General features: G+C 43.1%; 1 protein-coding gene across 6 annotated transcripts in view; it reads right to left on the bottom strand.

Moving 5' to 3' along the window:
* Positions 1–23,758, bottom strand: part of DCAF6 (DDB1 and CUL4 associated factor 6) — a 357,580-nt gene that overhangs the window by 32,654 nt on the left and 301,168 nt on the right. For all 6 annotated transcript variants that reach the window (XM_033941039.1, XM_033941044.1, XM_033941043.1 and 3 more), the window contains one exon: positions 9,649–9,787. In XM_033941039.1, the coding sequence (XP_033796930.1) occupies positions 9,649–9,787 (139 nt within the window). The remainder of the gene's footprint in view (positions 1–9,648; positions 9,788–23,758) is intronic.

Consider the following 23,758-nt stretch of genomic DNA (forward strand, 5'->3'; position numbering starts at 1 on the left):
CATCTCACAGGTGGTATCCACTTCCTTCTATTACCTGCGCCAACTACGAAGGATCAAACCATACTTCAATAAACCCGACCTAGCTCAGCTCATCTACACTTATGTACTCTCTAGAATGGACTACTGTAAATCCCTATTTAATGGCATAATCACAAAGGAACTCAAACACCTCCAGCGAGTCCAAAACTCAGCGATCTGCCTCCTATATGGCCTCAAATACTGTGACCCAACCACATTGGCTCTCCACAAGGAACACTTGCTACCTGTCAAAAAACGCTGCATATTCAAGGCCCTGGTAATAGCTCACAAAAGATCCCACAATATAACCCCTACTTACATTACATCCAAGCTACTACTATTTATTATTTCTATAGCACTGAAAGGCGTACGCAACATACAATAGACAGTCCCTAATTTAGACAGACATTTCAGGGTTGGGGAGGTTATAGTGGGTATAGGTATCTGAGAGCAGTGAGGGGGAGTTAAGAGTTGAAAGGAGTTTCAAAAAAGTGGGCCTTTAGCTTGGATTTGAACACTGCAACAGACAGAGCATGATGTATTTATTCAGGCAACCTGTTCCAGGCTACACTATTAGTACACCCCCAACTGCCCACTCCAGTCTGAAGCAGAGACAAAACTATGTATCCCACTGGGAAGGTCCCTCCAGATGGAAACAGCCACTTTATCCTCGACTATGGAACCACCTGCCTGAACAGATAAGATCACATAATTCACTGATAGCATTCCGAAGAGCAGTGAAGACCCTCCTCTTCAACTAAACAAATGCCAGCAGACAGACTCCTCTTATGTACACTATGGGGCTCATAATCAAAATGGAAATAGGTCTAAAAACCGGCCTAAATCGGCACTTAGACGATCAGTGAGACAGGTCGTCCAAGTGCCAATAATCGAACTGGGTTTTAGACGTATTTAAAAACGACCTAAGCCTTCACAGTGCTGCTGAATGACCAGAGCTAAAAGGGGCTTGTCAGGAGGAGTGTCGTGGATGGGATTTGGGTGGGACATGGGACATCCTAGACTTAGTCGTACTGCTTGTATAACCGAAAGTTTTACAACACTGCCTAGACGGAACCTGGACGTTGTGACTTAGGCCATCTAAAAACAGGTCTAAGTCACAAGAAGGTATCCAAAGTGACCAGATAAGCAATTTAGACACAAAGTACAAACCCCCATACATTGCCCCAAAGATCACTGATCCCCCACCCCCATAAAAATCATAATAATAACTTTATATATCTGCCTCCAGAACATCAGCACCTGGCAGCCTGGCATATGAAAGCCTAGTAGAGCTGCACAGAGGTTGTTTAAGTGGTCTTGGGGGTGGGTTAGTGAACCATGGAGAGGAGGACCCAGGCCCATAAGCATTCTAATCACTGCATTCATGGTGAAACATGTGCACCCCCAAAACCCTTTTGTACTGCCATATAAATGGCTCCTGCAGCTATAAGGGCTATTGGGGTGATAGATAAGTAGGGCTAGTAGATTCTAGGGGTGTCTCGGGGGGGCTCACCATGACCTATAAGGGAGCTGTAGTGAGATGTTTGTGGGACCTTTTTTGTGAAGTTCACAGCAGTGCTCTGTAAGGTACTCCACTACTCTGGTGCCATGTCTGGGTGTCCACTCCATCACTTTTCTGGCCCCTCCCACGCCCAAAAGGTATTTTTTTAGGTGTTTGTGACTTGGATGAAGTTTTGGATGAAAATGGGGTATAAAGATGGATGACTTAGTGGTCTGGGTGATCAGACGACTGGACTTACAGTTAAGATGATTTTTTGAAAAAAAAATATGTTGGATGTATTTTTCAAAAATGGATCTTTTCCCATGTCTGACTTTGGGCAACTTAGGTCCAAAACGGACTTGGACATTTCTTTTGATTATGTCCCTCCACATCTCATGACCAGTCATGTCCTTGATTTACTGTTGAATGTTTAACTTACTGTGAATGTTAATTTTGTAACCCGTTCTGAGCTTCTGGCAGGACAGGATAGAAATCGAAATAAATACATAAATAACATTATGTTGGGACTGCAATATCAACCTTAAGATTTCTCATCAAGTTACCCTTTTGGCAAATGGAAAGTTCTTTTTCTAGTGGGGCTTACTTCAGCTAGAAGAATAAGTTTCAAGCCTTAGTTATCTAATAACATCGACTTCATCATAGCCAAGTAATTTTTCATACCTATCCTAATTCTTACCAAAAGGTAAGAATGTTAATAAGGATATGGTGTTACCTACATTTTGCCTTAAATTCATAAGAATCCATATCAGAAGTATCTTCATACTTTGGACTGCAAATGGGCTCTTGCTTGCTATCTCAAAAGAACTAAATCTATCTCTAACTCCAACAAAGTTGCTTTTTTAAGCAGTCAAGTGAATTTTGGCAATTTGGTTAGCATCCTGTATTCAATTATGTTATGAGCAAACTGGTGCTCCTACAAGTAAAGCAAAACTTCATCAAATAAGAGCTACTGCAGCTACCATGGCCTTTGTCAAATCTACTTCACTGGATGCCATATGCAAAGTAGCAGTTGGCCTTCATGAAATACCTTCACTTTGTTACTGTTTGGACCAGTACACAATCAGTCAGTTCTTTTGGTCAAAGACTTGCTTAACCATTCTTCATAACATCAGTTTTCTTGATAACTCAGCTGCTCTTGAGGAATTAATAATTTGTAATGGATTAAGTAGTCCTGAGCTTGGAAGTCACCCAGTCATGCTTGTCAGTGAAGAAATCATTGTTTTTCACCTGTAACAAAACTTTTCCATAAATAGCAGGATTGATAAGGCACACAATCCCTCCCACTTCAAAACTGCTTTTCCTTCTTGAGCTATGGAATTGTATACTGAGTAGATCACCATGCATGGTAAGGACTGCAGCTGTTCAGAATTTTACATTTTGTTCTGAGCTCTGGGAGAGCCATTCTGTACTATTGCCATCAGATGAGGTCATCTTCTGTCTTTAAGGAAAAGTTATTACAGGTGAGATGATGCTTTATGTATGAGAAATTGCTTAATAAAATTTTGTGAGTGTATGTGCACATACTAATCAGACCACAACTAATATTCCACAGACCACACACATTAACTGTGCCTGAAGGTGACATTTTTGGCAGAGCTGGAGTGAAGCAACGTATGTGTGTATTTTATAAAAATACAAACATACCCACATAAATACATGAAAAAAAGATTAGGTTCTTATCTTGATAATATCTTTTCCAATAGATAGGAATGGTATGCTGAACCATAGGGTTGTCCATGCATGCTCACTAGCTTACTGTAGAAGATGTCAATCACAGCTTTTCAATTCCTCCTTCTTCCTAGTCTCTTCTGCCCCTTTCAATTCATACCAAAGCTGGCGACAGCCCTACAGAAGAAGACAAGATAAAGATGGGTACAGGGAATTCCCTGAAACCAGTTGTCTGATCTACTCAGATGAATTTTAAAAACAATCACTGAACAAACAGTAAAGTAGTTAAAACATTAACAAGCCTATGAGAAGAACAATGAATGTAAGAAAATATGTTAAACAAGAAACATAAACATCCTGAACATTTATGGAGCTGAACCATTCCTCCCTTGTAATCACATACAAAGACACTTCATAATCAAATAGTCTGACTTACAGGAAAATCCTAATTATGGAACTGACCATTAAGCTTGAGTCAGAAAGCAGGCACATCAGATACATTGCTAGGCAGAGGGTTCAGCATATAACCCTTTCTACTGGAAAAGCTATTATGAAAGTAAGAACCTAATCTCATTTTCCAGAGCAATAAAGATGGTATGCTGAACCATACAGACATACTCAAGCAGTCCCCAAAGTCTAGGGTGGGAGAGATGAGCCTGCATATAATACTGAGGATCCAAAAGCAGCATCCTCCTGTGCTGCTATGTCAACCCTGTAGAATTTGGTGAAAGTATAAAGGGAGAACCAGGTCGCTGTTCTACAAATCTCTTCAGGAGGAACTGCCCTTGCTTCTGCCCAAGAGGAAGCCACTCCTCTTGTTGAATGAACCTTCAACAAGATAGGTGGCTGTCTGTTGCAACCGATGTATGCAGAGGATATAGCCCTATGAATCCATCTAGAGATGGTAGCTTTGGAAGTGGGTCTGCCTTCTCTTGCCTAATTGGTTAACATGAAAAGATGATCTGAAAGACAAAATTCATTGGTCATCTCAAGGTAGCACAATAGGACTCTCCTGAAGTCCAAAACCTTCAAGGTCTTGTCTTTCATCTTAGACCCTGAGGGGTGAAATAATGGCAGTCTAACCTCTTGGTTGACATGAAACCCTGAAACGATGTTTGGTAGGAAGGAGGGAACCATACACATGGTTACTTCTGCTTCCATGATTCTGAGGAATGGCTCTCTACACAGGTCTCCAATTCTGAGACTCTCCAGGCAGAAGTAATTGCACCAAAATGACTGCTTTGACTGTCAGATCCATGAGGGAGGCCTCCCATAAGGATTCATACAGTGCTCTGCTGAGTCCCTCTAAGACTATATTAAGGTTCCAGAATGGAAACATGTCTCGAATCAGGAACCTGACTATGTCTGGGTGGGCCCACCAGCAAAGCTCTTTTTTCTCAGCCCTGGAAGCATGAAAGCCGTGCTACTAGAACTCTAAGAGACACCACTGCCAATCCCTTGTTAAGGCCCTGCTGGAGGAATGCTAGTACTGATGAGATAGGGACATTGCCCAGCTCTAACTTTTCTCTGTTGCACCAGTGCTGAAACATCTCCCATGCCTTAACATATGCTGAAACCATCGTTGACTTTTTGGCTCTAAGAAGAGTAGAAATGAATACTTCCGAGTTTCCTTTTTGGACTAGTGCTGCGTGCTCAAGAGCTATGCCATAAGACTAGTGTCCCGGATCTTCTACGGCACTTGGCCCCTGCGAGAACAAGTCTGGATGCTCTTGGAATCTGAGATTTTGCTCCTTTTGTAGTCGTACAAGATCTGTGTACCATGGATACTGGGCCAATCTGATGCTACAAGAACTTCTGTTCCTGTGTGATGTGCTATTTGGCGGATCACCCATCCTATCATGGGCCGGGGAGAAACTCATACAGTAGCCCAATCTCTGGCCATGGTTGAGCTACAGCATCTAGCCCTGCACTTCCGGGTTCATATTTTTGGCTGAAGAACCAAATCCCTTTTTTGTTCTTTGCAGTCGCCATGAGGTCAAATGTCGGATAACATAAGGACATAAGAACATAAGCAATGCCTCTACTGGGTCAGACCTGAGGTCCATCATGCCCAGCAGTCCACTCACGCGGCGGCCCAACAGGTCCAGGACCTGTGCAGTAATCCTCTATTTATACCCTTCTATCCCCTTTTCCAGCAGGAAATTGTCCAATCCTTTCTTAAACCCCAGTACTGTACTCTGCCCTATTATGCCCTCTGGAAGCGCATTCCAGGTGTCCACCGCTCATTGGGTAAAGAAGAACTTCCTAGATTCGTTTTGAATCTGTCCCCTTCTCACAATGGCCTGGAACACTTTCAGAGACAATGACCACTCTCCCGGGTCTAATGTTTGTCTGCTGAGATAATACGCTTGAACACTGTCCACCTGTGCCATAGAGATCACCTGCAGGTGTGTTTCTGTCCAACAGAACAATGCTTTCGCCTCCTGCCAGAGCGGAGTGCTCCTGGTGCCTCCCTGCCTGTTGACAAAGGCCACTGCAATGGCATTGTTGGAGAAGACTGACTGCTTTGCACTCCAGCAAAGATTGCAGTCAGAGCAGTGCTAGACAAACTGTTCGTACTTCCAGCCTGTTGATAGACCACTTCTGTTGCAATGGAGTCCAATGGCCGAACAAGCTGACATTCATTGTCAAGATGACCCATGAATTGATCTGTAATGGGCTCCCCTTTGCTAGAGACCATGGACCGAGCCACCAGCTCATGTTGCATTTGACTGCAGCTGTGCAGGAGAGTGGGACTTCCAGGGAGTCTCTCTGAGGTGACCAGCAAGACAAGGTGTCTTGGAGGGGATGTTTGTGCACCTTTGCTCAGGGCACCACCTCTATTCTGGCCACCACTGACCCAAGGACTTGAAGGTAATGCCACGCAGTAGACTCTGGCTTGGTTAACAGGTCTGTAATCTGACCACAAAGCTTCTGTTTGTGTGCTTCTGGAAGGCGGACTTGGCCTTCTGTCATGTTGAATAAGACCCCCCTAGATATTCCAGGAACTGTTTTGGAACCATTTGATTCTTTCAAAAGTTCACAATCCATCCCAGACTCTGCAGCATCTCCACAACTACCACCCTTTCTCCTGCTCGGGATGGTGCTCTGATGAGCCAATTGCCCAAGTACAGGTGCACCTGCCAACCTGCTCTATGGAGATGAGGGGCCATCACCATCATAATCTTGGTGAAAGTTTAGGGCATTACTGCCAGCCCAAAGAGAAGTGCTGATAATTGATAATGATTCTCTAACACATGGAATCTGAGGAACTTTTTGTGCTCCAGGACAATGGGGATGTGAAGATAAGCTTTTGTCAAATCTAGGGTGGCCACAAACTCACCTGGCTCTACCACTGCAATTACAAAGTGAATGACCTCCATTCAGAACTGAAGAACTCTCAGGTCTACGTTAACATGTTTGAGATCCAGGATGGGCCTCCATTCCTCTGAGCCTTTCTTGGGCACGACAAAGTATATGGAGCCTTTCTTGGAATGACAAAGTATATGGAGTATCTGCTGGAGCCCAATTCTTCTGGAAGGACTGGTTCTATGGCTTGAATATCTAGCAACCTTTGTAACATTGCTTGGACCCTTTTTGCCTGCCAGCAAATCCATGAACCAGTTGGAGAGAGGGTGCGCAAATTCTATCTTGTAACCTTCTCTGATAATCTCCAGGACCCAGTGGTCAGAAGTTATCCATTCCTAAGCCTCCAGATAGTTCGAGAGCTGACTTCCAATCTTCAGAGGAGCAGCTTGAGGGCTGGTGTCATTGTAACTTTTTGGCTGGCACTTGTTCCTCTGGTTTCCGGAGAATTTCTGTCTGAGACCTTGAGAGGCTCTGGTCTCTAGCTGCTCGGGGTCTGCTGTCTTGTAAAGATTATGGTCGGTGATCTTGTACACTGGCCATAAGATCTAGGCCCTTGCAAAACAGAATTTGTCCCCTGAACGAGCCTACTCAATGTCACTTTAAAAGTCAAAACACCCACCCATTGCCTGATCTAAAGCATATGACAGGTGGAGATAAAAAATACTGAGACTTTTCCCATGACTCTGATTATATCATAGAGTGAATCCACTATATAATCTATTTTCACCAACACAAGCTGAGGTAAAGGCTCAAGAGTCTGACAAGCTCTGATTTCATAGCTTAGAATGACAGGCAAGTGACATGAAGGAGGCCACAGCTGCAACCTTAATTCCTAAGGATAAAGCCTCAAACTGCCTCCTGATGACCATATGCACTCTGTGATCCTGCAGATCCTTTAAAACTATGCCTCCCTCGCTTAGTAGGGAAGTGCATTTGGTCACTGGGCTACCAGGGAATCTACCTTTAGCATAGCAAACATTTGCTGGAATTCCTGATCTATGGGATACAATTTAGCCATAGTTTTAGCCACCCTCAGGGAGCCTTCAGGGGGGTCTCCCAGGGCTGTGGAGTAGGATCCTCATGTCTGGGTGCCACAGAAAAGGAGTGGGTTGAGCCTGAACCCCTCTCAGAAGAAAATACTGGGACGAGGTTTGTGAAGAGTCTATCTTCAGTTCTCAGAGGGACTTGGTAATGATATCTAGCAAAGCAGAGGGCTTAAAAAATCAGCAAATGGAGGGATCCTCTCCTTGGCCTATGGCTGATACCATGTCCTAGTCCTCTAGATGGGAGGCTTCCAGTAAAGGGATCAAATCTGACCCTTTGTCCTCTGGGTCCCTATCTGATGGAAAATCATATAATCCAGAAGAGCCTCCGCTTTCAGGGAGAAAGCGCTCTGAGAGAAGCCTGCCTGCTGGTCTGCTTGCCCGCAAACCTGACCAGATTTCTGCCTTGTGCATAAGCCTACCAGAGAAGATTAATGAACTCTGGGTAAAGGCCTGAGGGCAACTCTCCTTTCCCCTTAGGATGGAGCCAATGTCTTTCTTGGGCTATGAAACATCTACAACCTTACATTGTGCAGGGTCGCTGTCCCAGGTTTCCAGAAAGTGTTTTATTTCCCTCGATGGGATCATCTGCCTTTCTCCAGCTCACAATGGTGCTCCTCAGTTACCAATCCAGTGCAAATAAGGCATGATATAGGAGTATTAGGGTCTGAGGACTCCATCCCTATCAGTTTTGAGGCAAAACAAGGTGTTATGAAGAAGTTTGAGAACTTAGAAAAAAAAAAACCCCAAAACCCAAGAATCCAAGATGGCCACAGCGACAATGTTTTGACACCAAAAAGGGCTTTAAAATGCTTCAGGGCTGACCAAAAACTTTGAAAAAAAAATGGATTTTAGAAGGGGGGGACAAAGACCTAACTGCAGAAACACAGTTTTCAAGACTTCCTCCCCTCACCCCGATTTTCCCCATAGGCTGTCATAGCCTGTAATCACAGGCTATGTGCTAGCACAATGGTACTGCAGCCTGCTTCAGCTCCTATTAAAGTGTAGCTGGATCTATAGGGATTCTCTGTCCCAAGCTGACAGTCAGCTGCCATGCCGCGATCTTCGAGAGCTAGTTGGACTGTAATAGGACCAATCCTTTACTCCCCCCCCCCAGGCTACAAAAGATGCAGAAAAGAGGAGGGGGAGGTGATACTGCAGCTTGCACCCTAAGCGCCCCGAATGACACAACTGATTCATAACAGCCTGCGTTCAAACTTCTGACTAAGTCAAGAAAGCAAGCAAATGCTGAGGGTCTGGAACCCTGAGCTCCACAAATCTTCAACAAGCTGGCTGCACAGGTCCCCAAAAGATACACCTACCAGCTGCAGACTAAAGTCTGTTCATCTCCAAGCAGGCATAGCAGTCCCTTGAGCCATATAAAAACTGTGAACAAACCTCAAAACCTCAAAATAATAAAGAAATAAATGGAGATCAGAATGACACCTTCATGCTTGCCTGCAGAAGGATGAATTGAAGGGGGCAGCAGAGACCAAGGAAGAGAAGTTGAAAAGCTGTGATTGACATCTTCTGCAGTATGCTTGGGGGGATGCATGGACAACCCTTTGGTTCTGTATACCATCCCTACTGCACAAGAAAATTGTACCTGCCTAGGGAGCACTGTGTGCTATTGGGAATAATTTAAGAAACTTTTTTTATAAAGGCACATTTACATATGTTGCCTTTTTAAAATAGGTACAAAATAAGTGCATTTTTCAAAAATTTTATGGTGTCTTGGTATATTACCCACCTGCGATCACCAGTGTGCAATGAACCTGTCTGCGCCTTCCTTCCCCTTTCCCCACAGCATTCCCAGTCCAGCTGAGCCAGAGGGCAGAAGGACCAACTTGGGAATTGAATTTACCATCTCTGCATGGCAGTACACAGCACTGCCACTGAGTCACCAGGCTGACAATTGAGCAACTGCAGATAAAGTAGTATGAGATCAGAGAAATTGGTATTTCACTATAAAGTGTACCACATGCTCTATACTGCTCTAAGAAAAGGCAAAAAAGTAGCACTGTGTACCATTGTGCGTGAGTTTCGATGACCCCTGTACATCATCTTTGCAGAAGGCCGTCTAATACTCTGCATGTCCAGTTCCTCCATTTCTTTTCGCTCTTTCCTCCTTCGGAAGAGTTCCTGAATCCGAGCAGCAGCAGACCGTCTGAGAACCATATGTAGGAAAAAAACACCACTGAAAGGTATACTAACATCACAGATAGATTATACAACAAGCTGAGTCAGCTAAGAACAATGTAATCACTGAAGCTTTGGTGTTGTGTTACACAGTTTTGTGGAAATGTTTAGGCAACCATGGTCAAAAGTTTCAATGAATCCCTATGTGAAAGAAGCCAACACAACCACTGCTTGATGTACAGTTAAATATGACATCTTGTTGCAATACTAATTCATAATTACTATCTGCAGGGTTTTTTCAACTTTTTAATTATTTTTTTTTTTAAGATTCAATATAGCAATACATGTAACAGGTGCAAAAGCTTCAATACCTTTTTGGTCAGTATTTTAACATCTCCTCTGGCAGAATTAGCAGCTTCCAAATGTTTCCTGTGGAAGCCAACTGAATTTTAGGTTTGGTTTCGACACTGAAACAGACCTGAAATCTGGTTTCAGCCCAAAATGACTTTGGGAATTTTTTGTGCTATATCCCATCTCAAAATGGCTGCTGCAATCTCCAGAGGCAATATTGCAAAACCTGAAGTCTTGGCAGCCACTGGACCACCAGAATATACAGTAGGCTCAGAGGGATGGAGTGAAGCCTAGGGGTGGGTCTGGGGGGAGGGCTTCTTCTGTTTAGGGGGAGTGATAGAAGAAGTGGGAGCTCCTTCGATGTGGGGTGAAGTGGGAGGAGAAGCTGTTCCCGTTCGGGGGATGGACCAGTGTCTGTGCTAGGCACCGGTAAATTAGGCCATGAAACCCTGGCCTAATATGTTGACACCTACCACAAGTATGCCTAGTGATACCTAAGCATGCCTAGGCAACTGCATAGGGTTCTCTCAGTCTTCTAGAGTGGGATTTTGAGCTTTACATAGCTTAAACTCAAAAAGAACTCCATGGTACAAGTAATAAACAGGAGGCGTGCCAGAATAAAGTATGAGGAAAAGATGGGGGAAGGTTGTATACTGTGGAAGGAGTCAGGGAGGCCACAATTAGGATTAATGAGGGCCACCACTGAAAATCAGACCTTGTAATGAAGAATGCTGCTTTAGGCAATGACCCATTGTTTTGTAAGAAACATGATGGAAGATAAAGGCCAAATGGCCCATCCGGTCTGCCCATCCACAGTAACCATTATCTCTTCCTCTCTCTAAGAGATCTCACATGCCTATACCAGGCTTTGAAATCAGACACAATCTCTGTCTCCACCACCTCTACTGGGAGACTGTTCCATGCATCTACCACCCTTCCTGTAAAAAAAGTATTTCCTTAGAATACTCCTGAGCCTATCACCTCTTAACTTCATCCTATGCCCTCTCATTCCAGAGCTTCCTTTCAAATGAAAGAGATTCGACTCATGCGCATTTATGTCACGTAGATATTTAAACGTCTCTATCATAGCTCCCCTCTCCCGCCTTTCCTCCAAAGTATACAGATTGAGATCTATAAGTCTGTCCCCATACACCTTATGATGAAGACCATGCACCATTTTAGTAGCCTTCCTCTGGACTGACTTTATCCTTTTTATATCTTTTTGAAGGTGCAGCCTCCAGAATTGTACATAATATTCTAAATGAGATCTCACCAGAGTCTTATACAGGGGCATCAATACCTCCTTTTTCCTACTGGCCAAACTTCACCCTAGCATCTTTCTAGCTTTCGCCGTCACCTGTTTCCCCTTCCATCTGTTTTATCCTCTCCCCATTCTTTTCTATCAAAATATTGTAATTCTGCCCAGTTACCTCATGTATCAGAAAGTCATTGTTCGTCAGTGTATCTGATTGTTGTTATATTGGAATTTGTTTTTAATAGTTTCTTTTTTATATATACAATGTAACACCGCCTTGTTATTTGGTAAAGCGGTATATCAAAATTTTAATAAACTTGAAACCTGTTTGGCCACCTTTAAGATCATCACATACAATCACACCCAAATCCCGCTCTTCTGTTGTGCACATAAGTTCTTCACTCCCTAAACTGTACCGTTCCCTTGGTTTTTTGCAGCCCAAATGCATGACCTTGCATTTCTTAGCATTAAATTTTAGCTGCCAAATTTCAGACCATTCTTCAAGCTTCGCCAAGTCTTTCTTCATGTTATTTACACCATCCGGCGGGTCTACTCTATTGCAGATTTTAGGATCATCCACAAAGAGGCAAATCTTATCCGACAGCCCTGCAGCAATATAATTTATAAAAATGTTAAAAAGAACAGGCCCAAGAACAGAACCATGAGGCACACCACTGGCAACATCTCTTTCTTGCATTGATCACTACCCTCTGTCGCCTTCCACTCAACCAGTTCTTCACCCAGCCCGTCACTTTGGGACCCATCTCAAGGGCACTCAATTTATTTATTAGTGACTGTGTGGAATGTGCTTTCAGAGAGCGTAATAGGGCAGAGTACGGTACTGGGGTTCAAGAAAGGATTGGACAATTTCCTGCCGGAAAAGGGGATAGAGGGGTATAGATAGAAGATTATTGCACAGGTCCTGGACCTGTTGGGCTGCCGCGTGAGCATACTGCTGGGCACGATGAACCTCAGGTCTGACCCAGCAGAGGCATTGCTTATGTTCTTAAAGGATTTGGAACAGTGTACCGTGGACAACTACTGTGTCTGCTAAACCTTTCAGAATGTCATTTGAAGTGATCTGTGGGTTCTGTTTTGCAAATCTAACAGTTTTGGGGCAGTTCTATCAGAGATTTTTCTTGGTCTTTCATATCTTGCCTTAAATTCAACAGTTCCATGCATTTCTTAACAATGCATCAACCAGTTGAAATTGTTAGCTGGGAACATTTAGGAATTTTTTTTAACTTTTCCTTGATTTGTATGAGTGAATTATCTTCATTTTAAAATGCACAGACACCTACTGGAGGAGCTCATGGTTATTGAAAGTAGACAGAACAATTATTACAAGCTGAGACGTTATAAGGATCAGAGTATTTGTTAGGCCTTCAGTTGGGTCCGGCAAAGGCAGTTTCACAGTTGAACTAAGTCACTGATCTTTTGGGGCCTTGTTAAAAAATATTTGAAAAGTAGTAATAAATCAGGAACAGTCCTTGGAGTTTCTTTTGTTTCTGGTTTAGGACACAGGAACCATCATGAGCAGAAGAGAGTCTACTGACTCACAAATGAGAACCCCAATTGGATAAAAACTCAGCCCTATTGCAGAATTGTTGGGAACATCCTTTGGAAGCCCATTTGTTGCCTGGTTTGGGATGCATTTCCAAATACACAGGGAAAATGTAGCAATTAAGAGTCAGAAAGTAGCTGAAATGCAATAGAGAGAACTGACTCGAGCTGATTAAACCTCCAGGAGAAGTACTCATAAAACTGTAACTCTGCTCAGAGGCTTGTAACTCTAAAGAGAGGGAGGTAACCCTCTCTTGAAACAAGAGTTAGTATTTCAAATCATAGCATAGTGTTTTAGTAAAAATGAGTACAACTCTTGAGGGTGACAAGGCTTGAAAAATGTTGTATACTTAAATGGAGTATTTTGCAGAATTTTTAAAAGTCCAAAAATAATGATGATTGCATTCAGGAAGATTGTACTTAACTTAAATACAGAACATGCAACTTCCAGGGTCCCGACGTGGCCCCGTTTCGGCGACTGCTTCAGGAGACCCCGCCAACCGAAAGTAGATAGTTTTTGCAAATATCACACTGAGTATAAGTGCTTCAACTGTAAGCAGTTCAAAAACTGAAAAGTTCCCTGCAGTTGAACTTTTCAGTTTTTGAACCGCTTACAGTTGAAGCACTTATACTCAGTGTGATATTTGCAAAAACTATCTACTTTCGGTTGGCGGGGTCTCCTGAAGCAGTCGCCGAAACGGGGCCACGTCGGGACCCTGGAAGTTGCATGTTCTGTATTTAAGTTAAGTACAATCTTCCTGAATGCAATCATCATTATTTTTGGACTTTTAAAAATTCTGCAAAATACTCCATTTAAGTATACAACATTTTTCAAGCCTTGTCACCCTCAAGAGTTGTACTCATTTTTACTAAAACACTATGCTATGATTTGAAATACTAACTCTTGTTTCAAGAGAGGGTTACCTCCCTCTCTTTAGAGTTACAAGCCTCTGAGCAGAGTTACAGTTTTATGAGTACTTCTCCTGGAGGTTTAATCAGCTCGAGTCAGTTCTCTCTATTGCATGTGGTTTGGGATGCAGGCACTACTGGGCAGAAGCAAGACTAATTAACAGATAAGGACTGCCACTAGATAGAAACTCAGCTCTATCATGGAAAGCGGCCTCATGGATTAGTGCCCAAAAGGGGGGATCCCGCCCTTCTGGAGTCCCTTCAGAGCCAGGAACCTTGGTCCTTAAGTCTAATGGGGAACATAAGAACAAGACAAAGGAGCAGCAGATAGAGGAGTTCAACTTCTATTATTGAAAAGCCCCATGGACCAGTATGTGTTAAGTTTGTTTCTAATGGTCTGAGGTTGGTGTCTCCTGTTGCAGTCTTATCTTTCTGTGAACAAACCCCATCTTCTCAACTCACAGTTTTATTTAAGTCTATGCTCTCAGTGATTGAGAACAACTTAGTTGAAACAAACAGTGTCACCTCTTCTCAATTATCTGAAATTGATGTCTAATCCTGTTAAGCTATTACCAGTTACTGCATCCAATTTAGTTCTCTAAGTACAGTACTCCGAGAAAGGGTCAGCCAAAATCTTAAGAGCATGATCTACAGTTCTGCATGCTTAAATAAGTCTTAGATTCAATGTTCAACAATGCAAACAATAATTACAGCTTTTACAGAGAGCTTTTCTATTCATTTGCAGTTAGAATTAGAGAAGTTGGAAAATAAATCTAGGGCATATAATTTGAGACTGCTCAATTTCCCTGTTCCTCATTATTTGTCTCCCAGGGAGCTATTTAAAATGTATCTTAAAGACGTTTTGCAGTTTTCTCAGTCAGAAAATGTGGTTGAAATTAATACTTATTATTTATCTAGTGGTTCTAGGATAGTCAATGATGAAAGTGCCCTAGATATAATTAATTCACCCAACAGCTGGGTGCCTCAACATTATTGGAATCCTCACAAGAGTTGATCATTAAAGGTCAACTTTAATAGTTGTTTAACAATCTGCAGCTTTAAAAAAAGATATACTAAAAGCTTACTTTCCTAACAGTTATCTATTTGTGGACAGTGTATTCTGATATTTCCCGATGTTGCTAGAGCAACTCAATTAAGAAGAGCTTTCTTGCAGCTAAAAAAGGTATTGGCTGTAAGGGTTACTTTATTAAATTTCCATGCAAGTATTTGGTTACTTATCAGAATGATTGTTATGTTTTTGTTGATGCATTGCAATTGAAGATGTTCTTACAGGACAAACCAGTGGTTGAAAAGAATAATGTTATTTAAATATGATCTTTTATAGAATGGGATAGTTAATAGGGTTCTAATAATGTAAATAACCTGCAATCAACCTTGTTTCTATTAATAAGTTTATGAACAGAACTGTTTCTCCTGTTTTGTTGGTATTTCTGAAAACTATGCTTAAGGTATTTTACCTGTAAAGTCATGTGAAAAACTTAGGAAACCACATGAAATATTTAGTTCTTTCTTAATAAGTGTTCACATATTGATGTCAAATCTTTTTTTATTTTCTCTGGAAAAGAAAGTGATGTAATTGCAGGTAAACAACAAAAATTTTCCTTGATTTACTCATGAAACAAAAGATATCCACAAAAATGTGTATTCTAACAGGAATAAATTAGGACACCCCCACATATCCTCCTACTTAAAGTGATTCAAATCACACACAGGTGTATCGCATCAGGTGTACATGATTAGAACATTGTTACTCAGCATTTTGAAGGAGGTTTGCCCTACTTAACCTCAGACATTTAGTTTGGTGTGTTCATGACTGCTGCGATGAGAGTGAACAGCATGGTGAGATCAAAACAGCTGTCTGAGGCCTTCAGAAAGAAGATTGTAGCAGCTTATAAGTTTGGTAAAGGATTTTTAAAAAATCTCAAAAGAATTTGACATTAGTCATTCCACACTCCAGAAAATAGTATACAAGTGGAGGACTTTCCAAACAACTGCCAGCATGCCCAGGTCTGGCTGTCCAAGAAAGTTGACCCCCCAGAGCAGACAACAAGATGCTAAAAGTCTCCAAAAACCCTAAAATGTCATCATGGGACCTACAGCAGGCTCTTGCTACTGTTGATGTGAAAGTATATGCCTCTACAGTCAGAAAGAGACTGCACAAATTTAACTTGCATGGGAGGTGTGCAAGGAGGAAACCTTTGCTCTCTAAGAGAAACATCAAGGCCAGACTGAAGTTTGCCAGAGAGAACATAGACAAACACCAGGACTTCTGGAATAGTATTCTATGGACAGATGAGTCTAAAATTGAATTATTTAGACACCAGAAAAGAGGACATGTTTGGCGTACACCAAATACAGCATTCCAGGAAAAGAACCTCATACCAACTGTGAAGCAAGGAAGTGGAAGTGTCATGGTTTGGGGATGCTTTGCTGCAGCAGGACCTGGCCAGCTCACCATCATAGAATCCATCATGAATTCTATCATGTATCAGAGGGTGCTTGAGGAATGTGAAACCATCTGTAAGAAAATTAAAGCTGAAGCAGAACTGGACCCTGCAACATGACAATGACCCAAAACATACCAGTAAATTTACCAAGGACTGGCTGAAAACTAAGAAATGGAGAGTCCTGGAGTGGCCGAGTCAAAGCCCTGATCTTAACCCCATTTAGATGCTGTGGGGTGATTTGAAATGGACTGCACATGCAAGAAATCCCTCAAACATCTCACAGCTGAAAGAATTCTGCATTGAGGAGTGGGCCAAACTTTCCTCAGACCAATATCAGAGACTGGTAGATGGCTACAAGAAGTGTCTCACTGCAGTTATTTCAGCCAAAGGGGGTAACATTAGCTATTAGGATGGAGGGTGTCCTAATTTATTCCTCAGTTAGAATGCATATTTTTGTGGATATCTTTTGTTTCATAAGTAAATCAAGGAAAATTTCTGTTTACCTGTAATTACATTACTTTCTTTTCCAGAGATAAATACATTAAAAAAAAGATTTGACATAGATATGTGAATATTTAAGAACTGAATATTTCATGGGATGTCCTAATTTTTTCACATGACTGTATTATCATCTGTAATACATAAATTCTCAGTAAGAAAAAAAAGTAGTAATAAATCAATAAAGGATGACCAAATTACAGTGCTGTTCAAAGCACTTGGCCAAAGTTCTTAAGTAAAAATAAATGCATTTTTAAAACTTAAGTAAAAGTACAGTGAAGAACACATTATAAAATTTACTTAAGTAAAAAAAATTATTGCCTAATATAATACTTTTTGAGTAAAAAGTATATAAGTATCGTATCTACAATGAATGGAACTATTGTTAATGTTTTTATCCCCAAAACTTCACTGCTCTACAATTCAAACCACTTTGTTTTTAGTAAAGCTAAATTTTGAAAATTACTGTCAATCAAGTGAGTGTGCTTGTGAGTCATTATTAAACCAGAACAGCTAAAAGGATGTTCAACAATTATACTGGCAGAAAGTGGATTGCTATCAGATTAAAAAGTTCCTTCAAATCAGACCAACATGCAGTATGTGGATGTCTTTTGACTGGGTTTGCAGATATTGATTAACGGAATCTCTGTCTGAAAACTTGATTTCTGTATAGCAAAGAATATTTTATCATCATCATTGCCATTATCATCTGCATTAGAAGCAGTGTGGTCTAATTCAGTGTTTTTCAACCTTTTTACACCTATGGACTGGCAAAAATAAAAGAAATTATTCTGTGGACCGGCATCAGTCCGTGGACTGGCAGTTGAAGAACACTGGGCTAAGTCGTAGGCCAGACCCCGCCCATCTCTACCCAATCTCCACCCCAGACCCCGCCCCCATAATAGTACTAATTGCACGTCCCGTGCCTCATCTGGAAGCCTTCCCTCTGATGTTGAAACGTCAGAGAGAAGGCTTCCAGTTCAGGCGCAGGATGCCCATAGGAGCCACTGCCCATGGCTTTATGCACTGAATCAGTTAGGAAGAGGGAGCTGGCTCGAAGATAACGCCGCATCGATCGCACCGCGGACCGGCGGTTGAAGAAAACTGTTTTGGGCCTGATGTACATGCTGGCCCTGTGGACCGGCAGGAAATATCTGTGGACCAGCACTGGTCCATGGACCGGTGGTTGAAGAACACTGGTCTAATTAATCACTTGTACCTTCATCTTCATTATCATCATCACGCTGGCTCATTACAGGGAAGGTTTTCACAAAGTTGGAATCATTGTCTGTTGTTGTTCTAACAATTTTTAATCCGATTGCAAACTCTTTGAATATCTTTGAGAACTGATACAAGAACATCAAATGTGTGGGAACCAGTTTTGGGGCCAGACAAGCAGACTTCCTCTTGAAAGACTATCAGTGTAGTTAACAGCCATCCCAATGTAACTTTTTCCATCAGGTGATCAGCAGTCTGTTGTGGGTAAAGACTTATCTGTTCACCAAGAATTGCAACCAGCTTCAGCTTTATTTCCACTTCACAGTGACCCAACTCATCATTGCTCTGTTTGGCTGGAGACCAGTAACCACTTCAACAAACACAGGCAATTGCACTGTTCTCTTAGGCTATATTCACTGAATAGCAAAGTTTAAGATGACATGATCCACTGTTTGAATGACAAGGTTTGTAAAACCAAAATCCTGTTCTAGGTTTTGCTGTTTCATTTGCTTTACTGAGGAACTGTCATTTACCATTTGGCGTACCTAGGGTATGTGGCACCCGGGGCCCATAATTTTTTGACACCCCCCCCATGTAAAAAAATATTTTTTGTAATGACCATGAAACGGAATAAATGGTCAGAATAGAAACAGGCAGTGAAAATTTTCTTATATTCCAAACATAACATAACATAAATTATGTCTGAATTGTCATGACATCAGAAGTACATATGGAGTAGTTGCAAGTGATGCTGGGGACAGTTCTGATTGTATTAGTTCGGTTTTATGTGTTTTTGAATAGAAGGGTTTTTATTTCTTTTTTGAAGGTTTTGTAGTTTGTGGTCGAGGTCAATAGGTTGTAGAGTTGGGGGTCGAGTGTTGCAGCTCGAATGGCTAGGAGGTTGTCAAACAGTTTTTTTCTTTTGACGTTTTTGGTTGGAGGGTGTGTGAATGGTGCGTGAGTTCTCCTATGTCTGTTTGAAGTGGATTGAATTATTTAGCTGAAGAAATTAGTTACCCCCTCATCCCACACACATTAATTCTCTTCCATTTTTGTTCCCATTATAAAAAACACTGATAAGTTCCCAGAAAAAAAATACATTAAAATAAGTGAAAACAAAGGCCCCTACAGATGAGAACATAACATAAGAATAGCCTAACTGGGTCAGACCAATGGTCCATCATGCCCAGTAGCCCATTCTCATGGTAGCCAATCCAGGACACTAATACCTGGTCAAAACCCAAAGAGTAGCAACATTCCATGCTACCGATCCAGGGCAAGCAGACACTTCCCCCATGTCTTAATAACAGATTATGGACTTTTCCTCCAGGAATTTGTCCAAATCTTTCTTAAAACCAGCTACACTATCTGCTTTTACCATAACTTCTGGCCACTTCATTTTTAAGTTTAGATCTTTCCTTTCAAACAGAGACCTTGCTAGATGTCAAATACAGCACAAGGTAACTTCACATGGACTTAGCTGTGCAGGAAATGTGAATCTCCTCATACACCCACCATATAGTGCAAAAATGTGCAAAGGTCTGTTTTTTTCTTTCGATCACTACATAGCCTAATGCCACACAAGCAGCGCTGTTACAAACATATTCTGTAGGTCAATGCTAAGGATAACAAAGTTTCCTTCCTTGGACCAGAAGGAGATACTGATAAACCACTGGAAGAGATCCCAAAACAACACCCAAAGACCCACTCAGTGTGTGAACCAGTTGAGTGGAGTGGACTAACTGGGGGGTGGAAATGGGCCCGGAGTTTGCTCAGCAGAATTTCCCAGACCACCTCTTCCTCTCAACACATTGACATGCTGCCACCATCACCACTAGGAACACCTCACTGGGTAGGCCAGCTATGCTATAAACTTTATAAAACACATTATTATATTTTCTTATAAAGCACATATTTTAACTGAACTCTCTGACATCCTCAGCCTTTCCATTCACAAAAATAGAAGGAAGAAAAGTTCCCATTTCCTGCTGTCTCATGCCCCCGGCCTATACAATATTTTTTTTCTGCAGACCCTTCAAAAGTCTGACCAAATCCTCATTTTACTTGCATTATAAAGTACTGAGGATGCCATCTCTCCCTAATCCCAGGTCCTAAAGTCTAAGACAGTAGCGCAAACTAATGCTGCCAGATTCAGGAAAAAAAATTTCGATTCGATTCAGCCTATTGAATTGGTTTTTCAATTCGATTTTCCTGCCCAGTTGGGTGATTTTTTTCAATAGCTTTTTCACCCCCTTTGGCTTCTAACCACACTGGTGCTGTGGTGTAAATAAAATAAAGAAACAAAAATGACTTTTCCTCTCTCTGTTAAATCCTAGCTCACGTTTGCAGTCCAACACCAGCTCTGGCAGGATACACATTTCAAATCTGACATATTATAATCACAAAACAGAAAATAAAATTAATTTTTCTACCTTTTGTTATCTGGTTATATTTCAAATCTTGTTGGTCCAAGGCTCTGGTTTTCTTCTGATAACTTGCTTGCCAGGGTCTCCTTCTTTCTTCTTTCTGCATGCTAACCATCCATCTGCCAACTCTGTCCTCCCTTTCCATTTCCCTTCCCTCCCCAGGAAGTCTGGTATCTTTCCTTTTTTTCATTTCCCTCCACAGATCCACCTTTTCTTAACTACCCTTTCATCCGGCATCTCTCCCTCCTTCCCCACCACCCCAGAGTCCACCATCTCTCCCTTTCTTTTCCTAATTACCCTCCTATCCAGTATCTCTATCCCTCCTCCACACCATCCCTTGTGTCCAATTTCTCTCCCTTTCTGTTCCTTCCCTCCCTAAATCCCATGGTCCATCATCTCTCTCCCTCTCCTCTATTTTCAGACCCATTATTTCTTCCCCCCCCAAAGTTTGGCATATGCACGTCTCTTTGCACACCCCCTTCCCTCCGTGTACTTCTAAACCAGGGTCCCCCCCAAGGCCTGTCCCCCCTTAAAGGGTCTGCCTGTCCCCCCTTGATGGCCTGCACCCCCCTTGAAGGCCTGTCCCACCCCCTTGTAGGCCTGTCCCCCCCTTGAAGGCCTGTTCCCCCCTTGAAGGCCTGTCCCCCCTTGAAGGCCTGCACCCCCCCGAAGGCCTGCCCCACCCCGAAGGCCTGCCCCACCCCCTTGTAGGCCTGTCCCCCCTTGAAGGCCTGCACCCCCTTGAAGGTCTGCACCCCCCCGAAGGCTTGCACCCCTCTTGAAGGCCTGCACCCCCTTGAAGGTCTGCACCCCCGAAGGCCTGCACCCCCCTTGAAGGCCTGCACCTCCTTGAAGGTCTGCACCCCCCCAAAGGCCTGCCCCCCCCCCGAAGGCCTGTCCCCCCTTGAAGGCCTGCCTGCCTTTCCCCCCCTTGAAGGCCTGTCCCCCCCCCTTGAAGACCTGCACCCCCTTGAAGGTCTGCACCCCCCCAAAGGCCTACACCCCCCCCTTGTAGGCCTGTCCCACCCCCTTGTAGGCCTGTCCCCCCCTTGTAGGCCTGCCTGCCCCCCCTTGAAGGCCTGCCTGCCCCCCCCTTGAAGGCCTGTCCCTCCTCCTTGAAGGCCTGCACCCCTTGAAGGTCTGCACACCCCCCTGAAGGCCTGTTCCCCCCCCCTTGAAGACCTGTCCCCCCTTGAAGGCCTGCCTGCCTGCCTGTCACCCCCCTTCCCCCTTGAAAGCCTGCCTGCCTGCCCGCCCGCCCCACCCTGAAGGCCTGATGCCCCGACCCACCCCGAAGGACCGCTCGCCCCCCTGGCCTCCCCGCACCACCTATGAAGCAGCCGCAGCAGGATCGCGACGTCAGCGATCCCTGCGCTGCTTAGGCGCTGCTTCCTGCGCCGCGGTCCCGCCCCTCCTCTGACGTCAGAGGAGGGGTGGGACCGCGGCGCAGGAAGCAGCGCCCAAGCAGCTCAGGGATCGCTGGCGTCGCGATCCTGCTGCGGGCTGCTTCACAGGTGGTGCGGGGAGGCCAGGGGGGCGAGCGGTCCTTCGGGGTGGGTCGGGGCATCAGGCCTTCAGGGTGGGGCGGGCGGGCAGGCAGGCAGGCTTTCAAGGGGGAGGGGGGTAACAGGCAGGCAGACAGGCCTTCAAGGGGGGACAGGCCTTCAAGGGGGGGGGAACAGGCCTTCAGGGGGGTGTGCAGACCTTCAAGGGGTGCAGGCCTTCAAGGGGGAGGGACAGGCCTTCAAGGGGGGGGCAGGCAGGCCTTCAAGGGGGGGCAGGCAGGCCTACAAGGGGGGGACAGGCCTACAAGGGGGTGGGACAGGCCTACAAGGGGGTGGGACAGGCCTTCAAGGGGGGGACAGGCCTTTGGGGGGGGGTGTAGGCCTTTGGGGGGGTGCAGCCCCCTCAGGGCTGGCACCCGGGGCGCAGCGCCTCCCCCGCCCCCCCCTTGGTACGCCATTGCTTTAAACTGCAAACATCAGATGTAACTAGGTAAAAGTAGTAAAATTGGTAAAATTATTACTTCAGTAAAAGTAACAAATGTTATCCTGTACTTCTTTACAAGTAACAAAACCTTTACTTAAGTACAGTAACTAGTTACATTTACTTAGTTACTATACAACACTGTCAAATTATTATGTACGCCCTGGTCACCTTTTTATTATTATTTTCAAAATTGAAATCTAAATAAGATATTAAAAACTTCTAGAAATTAATAGAGAAACTCACTACTTTGAGGCTGGGGGTTTGGAAAGATATGACAAAAGGGCAATATGTTACAAAGGTATCTTGAAAGCATTAATTGATGGGGGAAGGGGAGGATTATCATTAAGCTGTATTTACAAGATATGTTTCGGTGTTTCTAGGAAGCATATATAACGTTATTGTTTTGTTGTTTTCATTCTTACGCATATAAAAATCCAATACTCAAGTTTAAAAAAATTGCAGAAAGATGCTGTGTTTTATTTTGAACTATGTAGAAGTTGTGTTAGTTTCTTTTCATTTAGAGGTTGATTAAAAACGTGCAGTTTGATGACAGGAGCCCAAACTTTTGTACCACAACTGCATATCAATTTCACTGAACTTGTAACATATCCAAATTAGTTCTTCAGGTGATACAAAACAACAGCTAACTAAAAATGTGACTTTTAAATAAAATTAGCTATGGCCATGATAGCATTAGGTCATAGCTAATAAGTACAATGATTCATTTAATTTAGGCAAATAATTTTTTTTATCCCATTTATATCCCTTCCATTTCAAAAGTTAACTGATGAGATGTGGCTACCTTCAGCTATCCCAAATTGTTTGGTGTACCTATTACACACAAAGTACAGGAGGAACAAACATTAAGTATCGGCCATTGTTAAAGTAATCTTGCTTTAGGACAGTACTGGGCCCAATTATACAAATAGCCTCTTATGACTGCCTTCTGCTGATAGCCATACCTGGGAACCAACAAGACATACAGAAGAAAATGGGAGGACATCTACCTTGTTGATGGACACCTATCTGAAAAATATGGCACCTACAAAAACCATTTGTGGAACAGCCATACGATATGTGTCACTGCTTGTTTTAATAAGCATTGCCATCTTTGTTCAGTGGTTTTATGCTTGCCACAATCGCCTAATCTGCACTGATTTTATTTTACTTGACTATTAGCAGAATAGAACTTGTTATAAATAGAATGGTAATAATGCCCATATCACCAGAATCCTAATTTTCCTCTCTACATCCTGGCTTCCAGCTTCTTTTACCTACCTCAGATCTGCTAGTGTTTATCTTCCTCCCTCTTTTGAATAGGC

This window comes from Geotrypetes seraphini, chromosome 4, assembly GCF_902459505.1.
Source record: "Geotrypetes seraphini chromosome 4, aGeoSer1.1, whole genome shotgun sequence".
Lineage (NCBI taxonomy): Eukaryota > Metazoa > Chordata > Amphibia > Gymnophiona > Dermophiidae > Geotrypetes > Geotrypetes seraphini.